Genomic DNA, 20,298 nt, shown 5'->3' with positions numbered 1-20,298 from the left:
AAAATAGTCGGCTATATACCGAATATCACCAGTTAATCGTAAGTTGCATGTCAAATCATGTCGGTCAAATACCAACTTGATCAGATCCGTTGCCTTTAGTTGGTGGTCAAGTCCCGTCGATCTTAATCGGTCGGATGCCCATTAGGTCCAGACTCATCGATCCAAATCGGATTGAATCATAGTAACTAATCCGGTGCGGAGACAAAAAAGAGTCAATCATTACGCACTTAGTCGGTTGAGAAGTGAGAAAAAGAATTAGTCGGCTAAGTGATAAGGATCTACCCCAACAAGGGGTATCAATATGCCTCACCAACTGTTGCAAAATGCAGATGGCCCGTGATACATATGAAGTGGATCTCTTCAATTAGTGCGCTGCCAAGCAAGAGGATCTGGATTGTTAGATGCTGATGCAAAACAATAGAGGCAGCAACACATCTAAAGTAGACCTGCCAAATAATTGTGGCCTTCTGCTTCATCGGCATCTGACAAGCTTTCCCGCTGACTATCCTTTTTGGTTTGTAGAAGGGGAGGTGCATCAAACTCACGGTGCAGTCTATTTGGAGGCCCTCGCCTTTGGTCGCACTTTGTTAGGACTTGTGATACCTCTTTAATTGAAGGCCTGTCTGAAGGCGTTTTTCGTGTGCAGAATAGCCCTAGCATGAAGACTACCTCCATCTCATCCAAGTAAAGCAGGGGATTTTGAATCTCCTCGTCTATGATATCAATCACCCTGCCACCCTCCTGGTCGCGGTGCCATGCCCAATCAGCCAGGCATCCATGCTCGCCCCCATCATTGGCTCCCCTTCCTGTTACCAGCTCCAAAAGAACCACTCCAAAACTGAATACATCCACTTTCTCGTCGACCTTCCTCAGATATCCGCACTCTGCAACCAAAACAAGCATTAATTACTCGTGCACACCATCATCATACGTTGGTTGGTTGGTTGGTTAGAAACAATCAAAGTACAACCTAAGATTACCTGGAGCCATATATCCGAAAGAGCCTGCTATAGTTGAGACACTTTCGGGCTCGCCGACTTTAACCAGCATCCGAGCCAGACCAAAATCTGCAATCTTGGCACCAAATTCTGAATTCAATAGTATGTTGCTGGACTTCACATCTCGATGCATGATCGGTGGAGAGCAATCGTGATGCATGTAGCTGAGCCCCCGTGCCGCTCCGATGGCAATCCCCAGCCTCGTTGGCCAATCCAATGGATTAGAACGGCCCGAACCAGTATCTCTTCTCTGCGCCTTGTGCAGCCACTGATCCAGGCTCCCGTTCTCCATGTACTCGTACACCAGCAACTTGGAGTCGCCTTTTGTGATGCAGCACAAAAGCTTCACAATATTGGCATGCCGAATGGAACCCAGGATTTCCACTTCCGCCTGGAACTCCTTTTCCAGCTTGGAGTCGAGTTTTCTGCTATTCCAAATCTTTTTAACGGCCACGATCTCCCCGGCACGATCGCCGGGAACGATCCGATAGACCTTTCCCGATCCACCGCTCCCGATGGAGTTGCTTTCGGTGAGCCCGCGGACGATGTCGTGCTCCGTGAAATCTAGAGCGTGGAACGACGTGAGGTTCCAAAAGGCGAGATCGTCACCGTCCATCCTCCTTCGGCGGTGTTCCATCACCATCAGGAAACCGATCGCGACCGTGGCGAGGAAGAAGACCGTACCAAGGAGCAGGAGGACGACGAGTCCCCTTGAGAGCTTATTCGAGCCGCCCGATTGGTATACACACGTGGGGAGATTCTTGATGGAGTTGGTGGACGAGCAGAGGCCGGGATTTGCTAGAAAACTAAGCTCGTCGGCTTGGTTCTGAAGCGAGCTCGGAATCTCGCCAGAAAGTTGGTTGGAGGAGAGGTTGAGGAAGGTGAGCTCGAGGTTGCCGATAGCCGGCGGGATCGTGCCGAAGAGCTGGTTGCCGGACAGGTCGAGGGATGTCAGACTCGGGAGGTATCCTAGCGCTGCCGGGATCTCGCCGGAGAGCCGGTTGTCTCTGAGGTCAAGAGTGGCGAGGGACGTCAACATCGAGACCGCCGACGGGATCAAGCCCGAGATCTGGTTACCACCAAGAGAGAGGATCTGGAGCCGGGACATGCCCGCTAGTGTCGCCGAGAACTCGCCGGAGAACAAATTGTTGCCCGCCTTGAACACCAACAGATTCTTCGCCAACGACGGAATCTTGCCGGAGAATCTATTGTTTTCCATCTCTAACCGTGTTAGATTGCACGGGAGCTCGTCAGGAAGAGTGCCGGAAAGGGAGTTGTCGTGGATGATGACGGTGGTCAGGTAAGTAGCCGACCAGATTCCAGAGGGGAAGTCGCCGGAGAATCCATTCCTGTAGAGCTGAATGTTATTTAGCGTCGAGCAATCCCCGAGAGAGGCTGGCACCTGACCGGTGAACTTGTTGTCGAAGACGTTCACCGAGGTCAGATTCATGCCGGCGCAGAGATGCTGGGGCAGCTCGCCGGAGATTCTGTTCCACTGGACTTCAAGATTCCTCAGCCCGGAGTGCTTCCCCAATTCTGACGGCAAAACTCCCGTGAGACTGTTGTTAAAGAGCCGGAGGTCATACAAGTTGGGCAGCAGTCCGATGCTGGCTGGGATCTCTCCAGATAAGCCATTGTAGTACATAAATAGAATAGAGAGATTTTTGAGCTTTCCGATATCCTCTGGTATGGACCCTGTCAGCTGGTTTATGGAGACGTCAAGCTCGACCAAGCCCAGGGCTCCGATCGTCCCATTGATCTCGCCGGAGAATTTGTTTGCAAATAGATACAGGTACTCTAGCTTCTCCAATTTCCAGATCCAGCCGGGAATTGTCCCATTCAGAGAATTCCACGCCAAGTCCAAATGCTCGAGCTCCGTCAATGTCCCCAGGGAATGGGGGATTTCACCAAAAAGATTCATTTTTGTCATCCAGAGGAAGCATAATCTCGTTAGATTGCCAAATTCTTGAGGAATTCTCGCAGGGGCGAAGGGATTATACGCGAGGGTGAGGGTCTCCAGAGTACGGAGGTTGCCCATCTCCGCTGGAAACGAGCCGTTGAAGAGATTGCTGTCCAGCCACAGTGACTGGATGGCCGGAAACCGGGCGATGGAGGCGGGAATGTTGCCGCTGAAATTATTAACAGAGAGGCAAAGATAGGTGAGACGGGGCGACAGTCGGTCGATGTCGGTGGGGAGTTCACCGACGAAGTGGTTCTGAGAGATGTCCAAGTGCATGAGATTGGAGCATTTGTAGAGAGCGGTGGGGAAGGGTCCGGTGAGATTGTTGCAAGAGAGATCGAGATAAGAGAGGTTTTTGAGGTCACAAACGGCCGGAGGAATCGGTTCTGCCAGTCCTTGATATCCAAGGGATATCTCAGTAACGAAGCCATCGGCGCAGCGGATTCCAGGCCAGTTGCAATAATTGGCGGCAGAGTTATTCCAGGAGCTGAGATTGGAAGGGTTTCCCCAGTCGGCCTTTATCTTAAGGAGAGTTCGTTTCTCGTCTTCCTGGGATGTACTTTGGGACGTGGATCTTGGAAGGAGAGAGGAGGAAAGGAGGAGGAAGGGAAGTACGTGGAGGAGAAGGGGGATGGAGTGAGGAGTGGGGGTGCATGGACAGCTGGACTTCGCCGCCATTGATGTTCCCACTTTGGGGTTGCCTGAAAAACAACCGGTTGTCGGTGCTTTATATAGAGCCCGGGTTCCCTGCCGTACTCGCGACGCACCGCACGTTGCGGTGCATCGCGCGTACCGTCCATCACATGATGGATGGTCGGTGATCTTTATATAGTGGTTCGTGGAAGTGAAAGTAGCGGTAATTATGACGGGGATTGGTGGGGGGTAAAAAGGGTTTTAAGGGTCGATTTAGTGGATCCAGGCGGCAGAGTGGCACTTGTCAATCGTTACTTTCTGGGTCCTAAGCCATACGGCACGGTCGATGAGTTGGATAACATCCCATTACACTGGTGGCCATGGTAGGCGTCTACGTGTCTACCAATTTGTACCGAGAGACAATGGTGTCCTCTTCTTTTTGGTAAATAAAATGGGAGTCGAAAGAGAGCAATCCGGTGCAGCTACTTTTCTTGAATGCGATCATAAAATCTTATTTTTTATTAAAAAATATTTAATTTGAAATCGAATTTGAATGAGTGGCTGTTTCTTTCTCATTATATGGGCGAATTCAACGATGAATACGCCATTCTAACATCATCGACGGTCAGAAGACTCACTTTCAGATCTCGTATTCAGGCCATCAAGATGCACTCTTCTCAATTATTCACGTTCTAATATTTAATCGAAATCCGGCATCTACCATGACGCGAATCTGGGTCATTTGGAGACAACGGTGTCCTTTGAAATAACGGTAGCTACACTGTTAGCAGAAGTCCTGTAATGATTTTGAAGGTTCTCGTTGTGCCGCATGTCTAAATTGGCTTTTTCTTGTTTCACCGGGTGCTGTATAATCTAAACAGCAACAGCTATTGGATGATATTTTATTGCTAATTTTCAGTTAATGTGAAATATTATTTTATTTTGTAAACAATGATGAAACCAAAAAAAACAAATCTTTTCATCATAACAGGCTACAGCATTAGTAACATGTCGTAACAATCATCATTTTATTTCATAACTAATGTCGAATGCTTGATGGAGAATTGATTGACATTATTTTTATTAAAACTAAATGATATTCACATTGGGTCTAATTGGAGGATGTCATTGTTAATAAAATGTTGGATTAATTATATTTTTAGTCCATAAAATTTAGCACAGTTGTGCAAAATGATCTCTGAAGTTCAAAAAGCTAGACTTTGGTTTTCCAAATTTCTGAACCATTTTAATATGATCATTCCTCCAGATTTTGACAATTTTTTATGGAAACAACTGACGATAATTAGTACTTATATTGTAAAAATTATCGGAATAGAGATGTTATGACATTAGTCAAAGTTACATCGCATAGATGATGTGGCATAACAAATAAAAATTTTTATTTTTATGATATGATGTATAAATGATGACTTGGTATGTGCTATATAATTCTTTATCCAAAAGTCTCTAATCACCAAGTATTATGTGATCATCCATATATCATGGCATCACTTATATGCCACATCATTATTTATGTATCATAAATTATATTTTTGATCTTGTAAATTTTATAAATATTTTTATATGATCCTTATAATTTAAAAAAATTTATTAGGTCATTTGATTTTCATGTGTGATTTAATTTAGTCTTTCTAACCTAGCAGTAGGGCAGATGATGATTTTGATGCTGAGTGAGTCAATAGATGCATTTAAAAAGTTAGAGATGGCAGCGGTGTTCAAAATAAAGAGGTTAAGTTTCGACTTAAAAATTGTTCGAAATAGATCAAATTTAGGGATTTGAATTCTATCATCATGGCTATGACAGTGATGATAGAGAGTTATGCAGGTTTGATATTTCACGATTTTAGATCTCAACCAAAAAAAATTAGTCGGAAGATATTATTTAAGTTCCTTAGTCCTATATAAATATCTAAGCTCTTTTCAGTGAATAACTAATGTAAAACTAAATAAATGCTTCTTAGCATCTTTGCTATACTAAGGGTTCAAATTCATATAAATCTATTCATAAACACCACGATGGACCGTGGTCAATTCTAATAAACTCATGCTATAATGTTTCTAGTGCATATGGGCTATGAGCTAGGTCAACTCCAATACCATTTATCATAGTATAGGATCTCATCTACAAATATTAACTGGAAGATATTATTTGATTTTTTTATTTTGTAAGTACCTAAGATCTTTCCATCGAATAACTGATGTCAAATTAAATACACACGGATATAGATCCTTACATGGCTTTCACAATTTCATCGTTGTCAAGCCCACTACCATTATCAAGTTTCTTCTTGACAAAGAATGGGTCAACAATCGTGGTGTGTGCAACTAAAGATCTCAAACATTTGCTTCGATCGAAGTATAATGGATTAGCTAAGAGAACAAATGAATTAAAAGTAGAAATATTTTTTTATTTTATTTATCCTCTTTTACTTTTTATTCTTTTTGAGTTCAGATCGATGGTGTTTTAGCAAAAATTACTTTTGTATTCTAGCAAAAAATAGGATCAAGAAATGGAATAGAAGGTTAGATGAATAACGTGTGATGGGGTATTATACACGAGTCATGATGATGTAGTTTTTTTTCTTTGTTAGTTACGCATGTAAAAGAGAAGATTAAAGATATGATTGATAATGAAATAGAATCAACAATATTGTAATATATTATTAATATTTTTTAATTTTTAATATATATTTTATCTCTTCATATTAGTTTAATTGTCCAAATCATATTAGTTTAAATTAAATCATGATTGAAAATTAAATGACTTAATTAGAGTTTTTTTTTTAAAATGATAGGGACTATAAAAAATATGTGTGAAATTTGAAGGATTAAAAATATAATTTATGATGCATAAATAATGATGTGGTACTCCAGCAATTGGATATGTTTGGATAAAAAATTTTCACAATATATGCCACATTACCAGTAATATGCTACATCATTATCTAATACTACGTTATCATCTATATGCTACATCATCATCTATATGATATAGATGATGATAAGCACTCGGTGATTAGATATTTTTTTAAAAAAATTATAATGTAGTAATATCATCGTCTATATATCACATCATTATATATATGGTATATCAAAATAAAAATTTTTATCTATTATGTCGCATCTTAGCTATATGCACATCATCTTGATCAATGCCATGTCATCTCTATTTATATAATTTTTATCATATAAGCATCTATTTTTATCACGTAAGTATTGATTATCCTAGAATTTGAAGAAAAGATCATATTAAAATGATTCAAAAATTAAAAAAAATAAATTTTAAATTTTTGAACTTCAAAAATTATTTTAAAAAATATGCTAATTTTGATAAACTAAAAATATAATTAATTTTAAAAACTTAATGATATGAAAATAAGACATTAAGGCCCATCTTTTTACTCACTAACCTATTTTAATCTTTTGATTTGAAATTGAAGCTCACAAAATTTTTGGCTTTCAAAGGAGATGAGAACTTACACGAGTAAATCGATACCCATGGATATGGATCAAGGGAGGTTTAAAGTATGATTTTTTTTTTTATGGATAAAAAATTTATAAAAAAAATATATTTTTAAATAAATATATTTTAAATAATATTTAAATAAAAAATAATTTATTTATATTTTTTTATATATTAAAAAATGATTCAAAAATTTGTTATCCATATTTTTTTATATTACTAATTTCATGAATAAGCTACTATCATCTATTCATATTTACTATAGTACTTTTTATTATATAAATACTATTATATATTATATTATATTAATATATTATTATTTGGTTAAAAATATATTAGGAATGAATTAAAAAAATATTTTTTTGATTGATGAAAAAATAATTTAATCATCATCTAAATAAATATTTTTTTATTTTATAAATAAATATTACCTATAAAATATAATTTATTATTTTAAAAAATATAAAAATATAAATAAATTGATTAATAAAAAAATTAAATAATTTTTTATAATATTTATTCATAAAATAACAGATCTTTTCGCTGCCCGCTAAGGATAATCATTGCAGCTATTTCTCAAGATGGTGTGGTGCATATCAAGTATCACTCTGTCAGATCGATCTCCCAGGTCTATTTTTCTCACGGTCTCCGGTCAATGCATGCACAGCAGCGCATGATCCCCGATATGACGTGTTAGCATTTACTGCATGGACTAACAATTGCCTCAGTTCCATGACTACACATGACGCGCAATCTATTAATGCCATGACATCCAAGTCCAAGTCTCCCGCATTTCTCTGCTCGCTTGGCGACCTCGAGTTGAGGGAAAATAGGTGTTTGCTGTGAGGAGTAACCTCCCAGCCTCACGTAAGCAGACTTCACGTGGGTCGTTGGATGCGGACCCGACGTCACAGGGTGCCCTTTAGTCAAGTCAAGCCGCCTTCATTGACGGGGGAAAAACATAAAAAACAAGGAACGAGTCGTTGGGACGACTTGAGTCAATAGGCCGTCCTCGTCTAGCAATTGCCGGACATGTTCTGTGCTGTCCCTCTCTATTAATTCCGCATCTTTGTATATTTTTTTGGTAAGAAATCTCTCTGTATTCAGCAGCATCTTCTTGCGATATTCCGCTATCTCATACTCTTATTTTGTCCTTCCGGTTCTTTATTACTGCATTATAAATAATCTTTTATCTTAACAATAAGGGAAGCTCCTTGCGTCCTGGATCTGTTTTCCATCGAAAGCTACAAAGTCACTAGCTAATTAATTAGTTGTACAACCTGTGATGCACGCCGTGATAAAGAAAGGAAAAGGGAGGTGTTTGGCATCAAAAGAACAATCCGTCGAAGGACCACGGGTCGTCTTAGAAAACCACAGCATTCACATTCTGCTTGGCGGGTGATAGGGTTCCTTCATTAGGTAAAGCGACCTCTAGCTAGTGGTGATACTGATTGGTGGTTGACTAAGGTCTCCTATTACGTCCACTGAACTCTATCTATCTAAGCTAGCTGCTAGTGCTCAATCTAGCGATTCCAAATTCTTGGTCTCATGGATGAAGTCTTGGATTCAAGTTTGAGTTGTGAACACAGTTTGTAGCTGTATTTATTTATCCATTTTTAATTGTTAGAAAAATGGTGCATGTAAGAAAGCTGACTAAGGCTGGTTGTAAGAAGTAACAAAATTTGAAATATTGTAGAAAATGTAGGAGATGATTGAGGCTGAGATGATGCCTAGGGCTGTCCACAAGTGAATCGTCTATGAGCAGCTTGTGTTATATTCAAAATTTGGCTTGTATTTGACCAATTCAGTTAGTAAATAAGTACTGGAATCAAAATTCAGCTTGGCTTGCTCAAACTCATTTTGATTAAGCTCAAGATAATATTAATTAATCAAATAGCATGTCACATATTATTTTGTTATCCATTATAAATAGAGAGATTTTTAAATTTGTTTATTAGAGGCTAATATAATTTGCACCAGAAAATATATTCCATACATATATATATAAAGATACAATTCTAAATTTTTTTGGGGGAAAATTAACTCGGAAGGTGTGTACGGGATCTTCAAGACCTCAGGATCTAACCATATCTAATATAAGGGCCATTGGGCTTGAAAAAGAAATGAGTTAGCTCGGGTTTGGCCAATTTACTCCCCTAATTGAGTAGCCAACAGAATTAGTCAAGGTGGAGCAGTTATCTGTATTTCGTGGTAAGCCAATTTTTCATGTACATGTACTCATTAGGTCATGAAAGGAACGAACGGCTCGTTGGTCCCATGGATTGCAATTGCTCGGACATTAGGGCCTAATATTAATGCCCTGCAACATCAAAAAGGAAAAGGGTGTCCATTCCAAGCGTTATCAGTTCAGCTGTCACTTCTTGTGGTGCATAATGGAAGCCCACCATTGACAAATGTGAAGACTACCAAAATGCCCTAAATCTCACAATTTACCAAAGCTTTAGCCGACGTCGCCTGCAAAGCATGTTAAATATTATTTCATCATTTCCAACATATATTCGTTCACTTTAGCGAGCCATGGATGTGTCTCATCTCCAACGTATCCATACAACATGTGCCAACTAAGGGTGAGAATAACATGCTTACCAAATGAAAGAAAGGTAAGGGACTAGATGACATCGATAATATCAATGTAATAACAACTTTTTGCGTCAAAAGAAGGTGCTTAATACATGCACGACACCAAATCCGCCTCTTTTATTTTTTTTGGTAAAAGAAATCCGCCTCCTATTGTTGAGATTCCGAGAAGATGGTCTCAAACTGGATGGCAATACCCAACCAATGTTGGACTGGCCCATGAATGGCCAGACTTAAAAAACAAGTCGTAGGTACAGCTGATGGCCTGATATCTATTTTTGATGGTAATGAAGGCAGAAAAAGCCACCAAATTTATTTAAGCATTAGAAAATTACAGATGTGAAGAGAATTATAGGTCTGAACGCAAAATTACAGGTGCCAAGGGGAAAACAGGTCTGAACAGAATTTTAAGTGGCGAAAAGGTCAAAAAAACAGATCCGAAAACAGAAGATGATAAGAAGAACCAAATTAAACATAACACCAATGAAAAAAACAAAAAGGTAGTCCAGAACTAAGAGAGGATTTACAAGCCCGTTTCAAATCTTTTAACAACTTTCCAAACTCTTCCAAACTCCGGCAATACAGATTGCTTGCAAAGTACTGACCGTTCATTGAATAGATTCATGGCATTTGAGGCTATTTTAGAAACAGACGAGCATTTATGTCTAAACAAACAGTCTGTTGGGTGGATGTCTGGTCAGGACACCACCTCCAAGATCCTTTCAGTACCACGCGATGCAGCAGGAAGAAAGAAGAAACAAAACAAAAGGAAAAATAATCAAAATACGTGGATCAGCACAAAAGGGCTCGCCTCCACGGGGCATGCAAACTTCACTATGAAAAAAAATTTTACAAGAGGAGACTCACCCTCAACCCTTGTACACCCAATTCTCTCTCATCTGAATTTCCCTCACAAAAGCTCTCTCTCTCTTGGAGACCCCCCTGAACCCCTGAAGAGCCTGGCGACCGCTGTCAGGAGCCTCCTGCTCCTCTCTCACAGCGCTCTCGCCCCTCTCTCTCTCTTCTCGGGTTCGTACGGCGGCGAGAAAACGAACCACACTCTCCTCTGTTTCGTCACAGGCCTTTTTAAAAGGCTTAAACAGAGTTTAAACTTAATCTAATTAGGTTTAAGAGTCCTAAACAAGTCAAATCAGCGTCCCAGGCCGTTGGACCGGGAGCCATTGGGCCGTTGGATCGCGCTCCGGTCCACGGAATAGTGCCGTGGACCGCGAGAAACGCGTGGGAAACGCCCATGGCCAGGCCGCGCCATGGACCACCCGATCCACGGTGGACCGGGGCAAGGGGGCCAGCAGGCCGCTGGCCTGGGCCGGCCCGCGCGCCTGGGCCGCCGCGGGCCTGCGCGCGCCTGGGCCGCGCGCCCGCTGGGCCGCGGGCCTGGGACGCGTGTCCCGCACGGGCTTGGGTCCCGCGTCCACGCGCCGCCGCCTGCGGCCGCGCTGCTGCCGCCCGCCGCCGGTCGCCGGGGTCCTCCGCCGCTCGATTCTTGTGCCGACTTCAAAAGCTCGTATCTCCTCCATCCGAGCTCCGTTTCAGGTGATCTTGGTCTCGTTGGACTCCGTTTTTCGCCGCGAACCTCGCTGTGGGCTCAATGTGGGCTGAATCTCGAGGCGTCAAATCCTAACACAGTCTTATATTCCTTCCAGCAAGACCAGGCCACCACAGCAAGGAGCATCAAAATTATAGGCTGAGATTTTTTGCGAAGTTCCTTAGAGTCCAATCCAAACAAAGATACTTGAATGATGCTTGAGGATAAAGAATCTGAAGTCTAAAGCAAACAGCCTTCCAGATTTCCGAGAAGAGGCTGCAATTTGAGAAGTGATGATCACGAACTTAGGAGTGCAATTGCAGATTACACAACCTCCTAAATTTATTCCAAGCTTCTTAACAAGGACATCTCGAGTGTTTAATTTATTTCTCCAGCAAAGCCAGATGAAATATTTAATCTGCAAGGGAGTGAACAGAGCCCAAAGAGGAGCTGAATTTGTATTTCATGCCAGTAGAATTGAGGAAAAGATGAGTAGAGAAAGTAGTAAAGCAATCTGAGTTTTGTGCCTTCCAGCAGATCTTGTCGTGTTCAAAGTTGAAGGTGACCGAATTTAGTAGGTGGGTCTGTTGATTTAATTCTTCTCGAGTGTGAGAGTTGAGGTTTTAGGAGGCAATAAATTTTCATCTTTGAGTTCTTCAATTGAAGAGCTGTGCTACTGAGCTATTTTTGAATCTGATGAGGGAATAGAGTGAGGAAAATAGAACATAGAAAGGTGCCTCACACAACCAGTTGTCTTTCCAAAAGAGTGTATCTTAACCACTACCAACCATATGCTGAATTCTGTTCCAGAAAGCAGGTACATCACGCCATAAGCTCAAGCATCAGCGAATCGACTGCCAATTACAAGCCTCACCTTTTGGTGGTAGAAAGCTGAATCTGTCTTTTCCCAAGGCCAGACCCATTTGACAGCATCCTCCAGCCCACTTAGCCAGGCCGTCCTGATATTTTTAGGCTGGAGTCAAATAAAAAAAAATTATTAAAATGATATATTTTAAATATTAATTATTCATAGCAGATTGAAGAGGAGGATTGAAGAGATTTACTTGACTTTGACGGATTTTGATCTAATTTTTGACGTCCAAATAAGGAAGAATCACGATGGACAGCAGAATAAGATGAAAGATCGGAGACGGAGGAGGAGGCGGGGAGAGGAGCTACAGGGAGAAGACGTTTGGTTTATCCAAAAAACCATTGGGTGCTGGGACTCGGGAGGAAGAAGGCGTTTGATTTACCACAAAAAAAAAATAGGGGCTGGGCGGTCGCCGCTTGACCGCCCAGGGCGGCCGTGCTTAGCTAGAAGGGAGGTGTTGGGCTTTGTTAAATCCTTCACACCTAAACCATCTTCACCCTTTTGCAAACACATGATTTTCCGGTTTACTTTACAATTGAGACCATTAGCAAAGGGAGTACCGCTCCAAAGAAAAGATCGACGAAGGAAGTCAATCTTCTTGGAGACTCAGACAGGTAATCTGAACAAAGACAAGTAATGTAATGGGAGAGAGATAAGAACAGAGTTTACTAAAGTTAGCCGCCTACCAAAGGAAAGAAATTTTGATTTCCAAGATGCCAACTTGATTCAATCTGCTGTATCAAAATAGTCCGATAAGTTTTGGATGGTCTTCGACTGCCCAAAGGAAGACCAAGATACTTGATTGGAAAACAAGAAATTTTACAATTAAGCCAGCTGTGCACTCTTCAAGCAAGAGGAAGGAGGTGCCAACAAATGATATCGAGCTCTTCTCGAAGTCGATAGCAAGTTCCGAAGCTTGTTCAAAGCTGAAGAGGATGATCTTGGGAATGGCAGTATGTTCTTTCTTAGCTTTGGTGAATATAAGAATATCGTCTGCATACTGAAGTATTCTAGTACCCCCTCTTACCCAAGGGACCCCAAGACCTTCAGAAACACCATCAAAGACAGCCTTCTCAACCATCTTACAAAAGGGGTCAACACCAATATTATTGGCCCATGGTGATATCTGCTCGCTGAACTCGATCAAGTATGAATGTGTCTGACAATGGGCCATGACAAACTTGAAAGTCCACATAGTCTCCACTATATTGGGAAGAGCAAGTTAACTTGTTTGGATATTACAAATTTGTTGATAGATAGAAATAATCGCTGTATTCATGACAAATTTATATTATATAGATTATTTTTATGGATAAGTTGTTGAAACTCAGATCAGGAACATTTGAAAGTTAGTTCAAAACTCCCAATTTGACCCCTCTTAAATGTGATTGGATATTGTTTTACAACCATAGAAGCTCGATGGCGTAATTTTACTCATGTCAAGAGAAAAAAAATGGAACCCATTCTACCATCAGCCCAATGCCCACGTTGGCTAAACATCGGATATGGCCATAAGGAAATTAAAACTTTCATCCTTTATATATTTTCGTTCAACATGCTATTTTGGAAGAAACCACGCCCATTATTCACCTGCCAAAGGCATGGAAGCGAGAGGCGGAGGCCTCGGTTTTTTTTTTTTTTTGAGTAAAGAAATGAAGGAAGTAAGAGATTTTCATATATATATATATTAGTAAATAAGGTTATGTACGAGTAAAAAAAAAAAGATTCAGTATTGGGATTTGCAACAAGTGGTCAAAACTTAGAGGTACACTAAGCTCTCTAGAGAGCTAAGTATAGCAACTTTAGTGATGCAAGGCCCGTCAGATGAAAGCGAATTAAAAATTTCATCCTGCCACGTCCGCTGAGTGGGAGCTCAATCGGTAGGGACTCACGCCTCATGAGACAGCCTTCATTGCGAGGATAAAAAATTAGGCCCACGTCCAGGACAACGTGCATGCATGAACGCCCCTTCTCACCTTATCAGAGGCAATGAAGCCGCTCACTGTTTACGTAATCACCAAGTGAACAATCATCCTTCTATCGGAAGAGGTCGAAGGCTTAATTCTTAGAAAAACTCTAGAATGCTCGTAGGCTCAGAATGAAGGCGAGTCAGTGTGAAGCGAGAGGCAGAGGGCTCGATTACAAACTGAGATTGAACTCAATAAGAGAAATTGGCTCGAGCATGGCTAGAATTGAACTTTAAGCTAATTGAATCAGATTCTGAAAATTAAGCAGATATTCCGGTTGCTAACGGTGCTTATGCAACAATCTTGATAGAACTTGTCCTGAAATCATGGGATACGAGGGAATCGACATGCTAGTTTGGATTCATTGGATCAATGCTGAACTTAGATTGAAATTTAACTAAGAATTCAACCATCATGTTCCAACGAATCATAGAAAAGTTTTGTGTGACTGACATCAACATTTAAGTATCTAGTGGCATAAAATACAGCAAGCCTTTTCTTTTTTCTTTTTCTTTTCTAAGAAATGCGATGGTAATGTACTGCTACTCTCAGGAAAAAAAAGCAGCAAATTGAGGGAGAGGCTCTGATTATAGCACCAAGATGCTAGCTTGAAACAGCAACATCTCAAGCAACAACATCTTGTGTTTGGTTTTTGGCCTCAACATGCCATATGTGCTTATGAAGATTCAACTGATTATGAGCTACCACATTGAGACGTACAATGCATCATGAAGTTGATGGTTTGTGAATTCACCACCAACCCTAGGATCTTCCAAAGACGCAATGGCCATTTATGAGACGGTAATCACACAAACATACGTCAAATTGTAGAATCATGCTAAGTACTATCTAAAGATTCTGCATGCTAGTACTACTAAAGATTCTGCTTCCTATTTTTAATCGTTGCGTAAAAAGATGCTAGATTAGGAGAAATTATTAGATGGATCAAGTCCTCTGGACCTATTTAAAGTCTGGAGCACATGTTCAGTGGATCATAGGATGCATTTTTACCTCTGTTTTGATTTTGAATAGTTTAAATAGAGGAAAGGAGGGGTGGATAATGTGGCGAGAGATTAGTGGACTGATCCGCTAACCAAATTTCCCAATCATTTCTCCAACATTAGCCCAATCCAACCACAGAAGCAATCGTTTTCAAGAACTCGCCTGGTGCTCGAGTACTCTTGATTCGATTTGTGCCTCACGGTCTTCTCAAAAGAATCCAAAAGACAGCACGTGGAATCCTGAACCAGACTCTAAATGAAGCCTTGTACCTCAGCCTTCCAAGCGCAACCACCAGGCACGGATGACCGTTACCAGACCTTCAGATCACAACCCTCACGGCTGCAGAGCAAACAACAAATATGCGGGAGGCCACGTCACATCTCCTCCTCCCCACCCCTTGTTCCAGTCCTGCTACACTTAGATGGAGACGACCCATCTCGCATGCATGCAATTATATCGCCAGCTTCTTTGTCGCAGAATTTTGCAAGCTTCTTTCGCCTCCGCAAACTCCAACAAAAAGGCCCGATCGTGGCTCTTCTTACTCCTATCTCTTTTGTTTGGTCTTCTGCGATCGTGGAGTGACAGCTTCAGCGAGGGGAGAGATGATTTGCTGGGTTTTTTTTTACCGATTTATAGTTAATTTTAAAAAAATTATCAAAATAATTTTTTAAAAAATTATTTATTAAAATATTATTCAGAAAAAAATTTTTTTTGATAGAACGACTTTCTATGCCAACTCACCAATCCGACTGCCAATTGGAGGACAAATGGATCACAGAATGAGACACCCTTTGATAGGATGACTTTATGAGATGCCCTACGGTATGGTAACTTTATAAATCACCGTACCGTACGATATGACGCTCTATAAGTCGCTCTATCATAAGATGACTTTATATATTATTTAACATTATATATTATTATATTATTATATTATATATATTATAATATAATATATATTATATTATATTATATTAATATATATAATATAAGAATATATTATGTTATTATAATATATTATTTAATTATTATTTTTTATTACTTATATTATATTATTATTCTATATTATATTATTATATTATTATTTATAATATTAAATTATAAAATATTAGTATCTTATATTATTTTATTGTTATACATTAGTATAATATGTAAAATATAATATTATACTATTATATATTATAATATATTATAAATATTAATATATAATATATTATACTCTATTATTATATTATTATAGTATTATATCAATATGTAATATAATATATTTTATTATTATATATTATTTTATTTATTATAATATAATATAATATATATAATATATTATTATTTATAATATTATATTATAAAATATTAATATATGATATTATTTTTTGTTATACATTATTATAATATAATATATATGATATTATAGTATTATATTATATCAATATCTTGTATTAATATAATATAATATATATTATATACTATAATTATGTATAATAATATAGTATATATTATTATATTATTATATTATTATAATATATTAGATAAATATTATATTATATTATGGTTAAGATATATTAGGAATTAACTAGTTATCTTAGAAATGATGGACAATCCCAAACTCCAACCATATAATCTATATCAAGATCAATAATTAATTTTTTATGTAACTAGTAAAAATTGTAACATATGCTTTCAGATGAAAAAAGATTATAATATTAATTTTAAAATAATATAATCTAATAGTTGATTACAAAATTTTTTTAGCAAAAAAATGTATAAGTATCATAACTATCGAGAGCGTATATATCAAGATATTGAGGCTTCCTCCACATCCGCCTCTCATAAATGCCTGTCATCTCTGGCTACTGGTGTGATGGCTCAGGCACGGTATCGACCAGTGGAGAGGGAGGTGGGGGCGTGCTCGACCTATCGACATATGTCTGACGTCTACCTCGAGAAACTCTCAGTTGATCTCTACCTCTGGTCCTCCCATGCTGATCGACGTGCTGCTCATCGGGTCGGTACGACATATCTCCCGACTCATCCTCTGTGATATAGATGCATCATTTACGAGTAGGTCGAAGACCAAGAAGTCAGGGTATGAGATGTGCTGGGCATATGAAGAGGTACTCGGATCATCCGTCAATGGCACAGTCTGAAATTATCTATTCTCTAAGATGACTCGCATAGTATCGATAATGCTGTCCATAATATCGATAGGTGCTCGATCCTTACACCCAACAGTGACCGAATGGAAGCCACTCCTTACCGTATGGTATAGCGACGTGATCCTTTGAAACTGTCAGTATGAAAAAAAAATAAATATTATTCATAAGTATACTAATAACAACATAACAAAATGAGGTCAAAGTAAAATGTACTTACGACAATGTCCATCATGCTGTCCGAAGGACGGAACCTCATCTCGAGCCGCTCACTCATCAATGACGAGATGAATCACCTAGTGATGCTCCTATATCATTATAGATATGGATCATAATAATTCATCATGGAAGTATGGATGGACCAACTATAATCAAATCCTCCTGCCACTCCCATGCATTAATATGCTCTCGAACTCAATCATGGCGATGCCGCCCTCGTCGATCCAAATGATGGAGAGCAACATGAGTGTCGCATGGTGGGGGAATGTCCTAATGCATGCCAAACTGTCGCATCACGTACTCTAGATAATAGATCTCCATGATGTCGAAGCAAATGAGAGGTACGCATATCCTCCATACATGCTGATCTGATTGGCATACCTCAAGCAATGCGGTCAAATTTCTGATATGTAAGGCACCCACAGTATCTGATCGTCGCATTGCGATCTAGTTGATCCCTATAATATATGATTGTGTGCGGCACCAGATTGCTAGCACCAATCAATCGAGTCCTCCACCTGTTCAAAACAAAATCACTATGTTATTGTGTGAAAATATGCAGTCATTTATCATATAAAATCAATGTTACTGGTTACATATCTACATCCTAGTGGATCAGTCTGGTCATGCTATATGCCATCAAATGGATCTTCAAAACCAGCATCATCCATATCTAACAGGACATGTCTTACTACATCACCTCCTACTATCGACTGGTGGGCTTCTATCCTGGAAAGCACTCGATCTGGCCATTTGATATGTAAATGCTCTCAGATTTAAAGCTAAAGCAACACCAACGGCCTTGCTATCTCACGTGCATCTAGTCTGATGGCTCTGCAGAGCTCGTGATAATAAAAGGCTAAGATAGCACCGCCCCATCTCCACGGCCCACATGCGTCGAGATCACATAGTAGAGGTAAGTACAATAACTTCACATGTAAATCGGATTTACCAGTGAACAGATGGCCACCGATAAGGCAAAGAATAAATACTCGTACATGCCTCCGTATGGTCTCATCATCTACATCATTCGATAAGTGGTGGAATGTATCACGAAGACAGTGAAATCTCAATGAAGATCCCGTCAGATGCACGTCGGAGTTTGAACCAGCCATGTCTGAGGTGCAAAATATAAAGACGAGTGTACGACAAAGATAGTAAGAAACATCAAAGATGGTAAAAAATATCAAAGATGATAAATAGCCAACATTAACAACAGGATCATTTCATATATTTTTCTAAGCGTTTACATGATATGATTATATAACCAAAATAGTTTAAAAAGAACACAAACATTATATAAAGATAGTTCATACAAAAAAAGATAAATCAGCACCGTTGGGGATATCTACATCGATTGTGCCTATCTCCTTGCACAATCCACACTGTACAACATTTTGATGCTCCATTGTGTCCATATCATTTCGAATCTTCCTTGACTGTGGATGCTCCTTTCCTTGTCTTTTTGTGGATGGGTGCGGTATGAGTCTTGATGCAATCCACTCAGACCAATAACATGGACTCTCTGGAGGATGGAAGGTAAGTACATATAATTGTTCATAATGTGTAATAATATAATAATCATCAACGAACTGTTTTCAGTCTAAGTTCTCGCTGGCACAAACAGCAAACAAGTAGGAGTATGGATAATGCAGTAACTGCCACTTCCTATATGTGCATGTGCATATCCCTAAGTCGAGTGTCTATGTATAATCAGGTTCATCAAAACTATAATGCCTTCGTCTCAACCGAATCTCATACAAATCCAGTTGGTTATTGTACTTAACCACACAATGCTCCATAAACTTCAGCTGCCATCCATTTAACTTTCGTTTAATTTTATCTGTGAATATCCTGCTGGTCTTCGTTCTCCGTGCTGTAATTGCACATTTGATGCTGAACCACTGTCATGCATCACGTACATAAGTCTGACCGCTGATATAGATATGGATATCTCAGCTCTAATTGATCCTCTAATGATATCGACAATGATGTGTGCATCAAGCTGTAGATGATCTCACATCATATCTGTATTCAAGTATGTGTGTGGCTCTTTATATACCGTAATCTCTCATCACTGCATCTTGGTCTGAAAAAATACATGAAGATACCAACTGCAAGTATCAGACTGTTTACATACGATGCTCCATTTAACTCTATCTGACTCGACATTTTAAAAAGATAATAGGTGTGAATGGCATATTGTTTCATGGCACATTAGATTTGTTCTTTCAACTCAAATACCATTCTCTTTCTTAATCTTCATTCCCACTAAAGAATCGATATTCTGGCAATGTTCCATGGGATGCAGCCTCATCGTCATCGGATGCATCAACTAGTCTGAATTCAAGAACAAGGGGTGCCTCATATGGTGGGACATCTTCTTCTACACTAAACTCTTCACTATTACTGCCATCAGACTCTGCATTATTTTTCTCATCTTCGTCATCAGTAGGATTAGGATCATAACTAATAATGATTTTATTTTCAAATAAAGTTGTATCAGCCATTGCAGTTCTCAAACCTCCAAGTCCGATCTGTATTGTATGTGGCTGATTAAGCAATACAAGATCGTAAGGTTTGTGCTCCATGGTAGCTACCACATAACTAGGACCGACCTCCATATCATCAAATACGATGTTATATAGATATTGATATGCAGATTCTGCACCTACTATATATTGAGGACTATCAGTCATGGATGCTGCCAGTCCACCAATGATATAAACGGGGATGCCTCCGTACTTGTATCCAGCTTCATCGGCCATTGAAACTACATCAGGTAGACAATCACCCATCTCCGACTATGCAAGTGGGGTAGATACAGCCTGAGACACACTAACATGCTATTCGCCACCATCCAAAAT

The 20,298-nt window shown here is 39.5% G+C and overlaps 1 protein-coding gene across 1 annotated transcript; it reads right to left on the bottom strand.

The window, feature by feature from the left end:
- Nucleotides 1-235: 235 nt before the first annotated feature.
- LOC140856644 (uncharacterized) lies at nt 236-3,671 on the bottom strand. The gene is made up of 2 exons (XM_073254663.1): nt 981-3,671; nt 236-884 (listed from the first exon to the last, which is right to left on the bottom strand). The coding sequence occupies exons 1-2, from the start codon at nt 3,634-3,636 to the stop codon at nt 436-438; spliced, it is 3,105 nt and encodes a 1,034-aa protein (XP_073110764.1). The 5' UTR covers nt 3,637-3,671; the 3' UTR covers nt 236-435.
- Nucleotides 3,672-20,298: the final 16,627 nt, after the last annotated feature.

This window comes from Elaeis guineensis, chromosome 3, assembly GCF_000442705.2.
Source record: "Elaeis guineensis isolate ETL-2024a chromosome 3, EG11, whole genome shotgun sequence".
Lineage (NCBI taxonomy): Eukaryota > Viridiplantae > Streptophyta > Magnoliopsida > Arecales > Arecaceae > Elaeis > Elaeis guineensis.
Note: the sequence above shows the minus strand (reverse complement) of the source record. Positions and strands in the feature narration are given on the sequence as shown.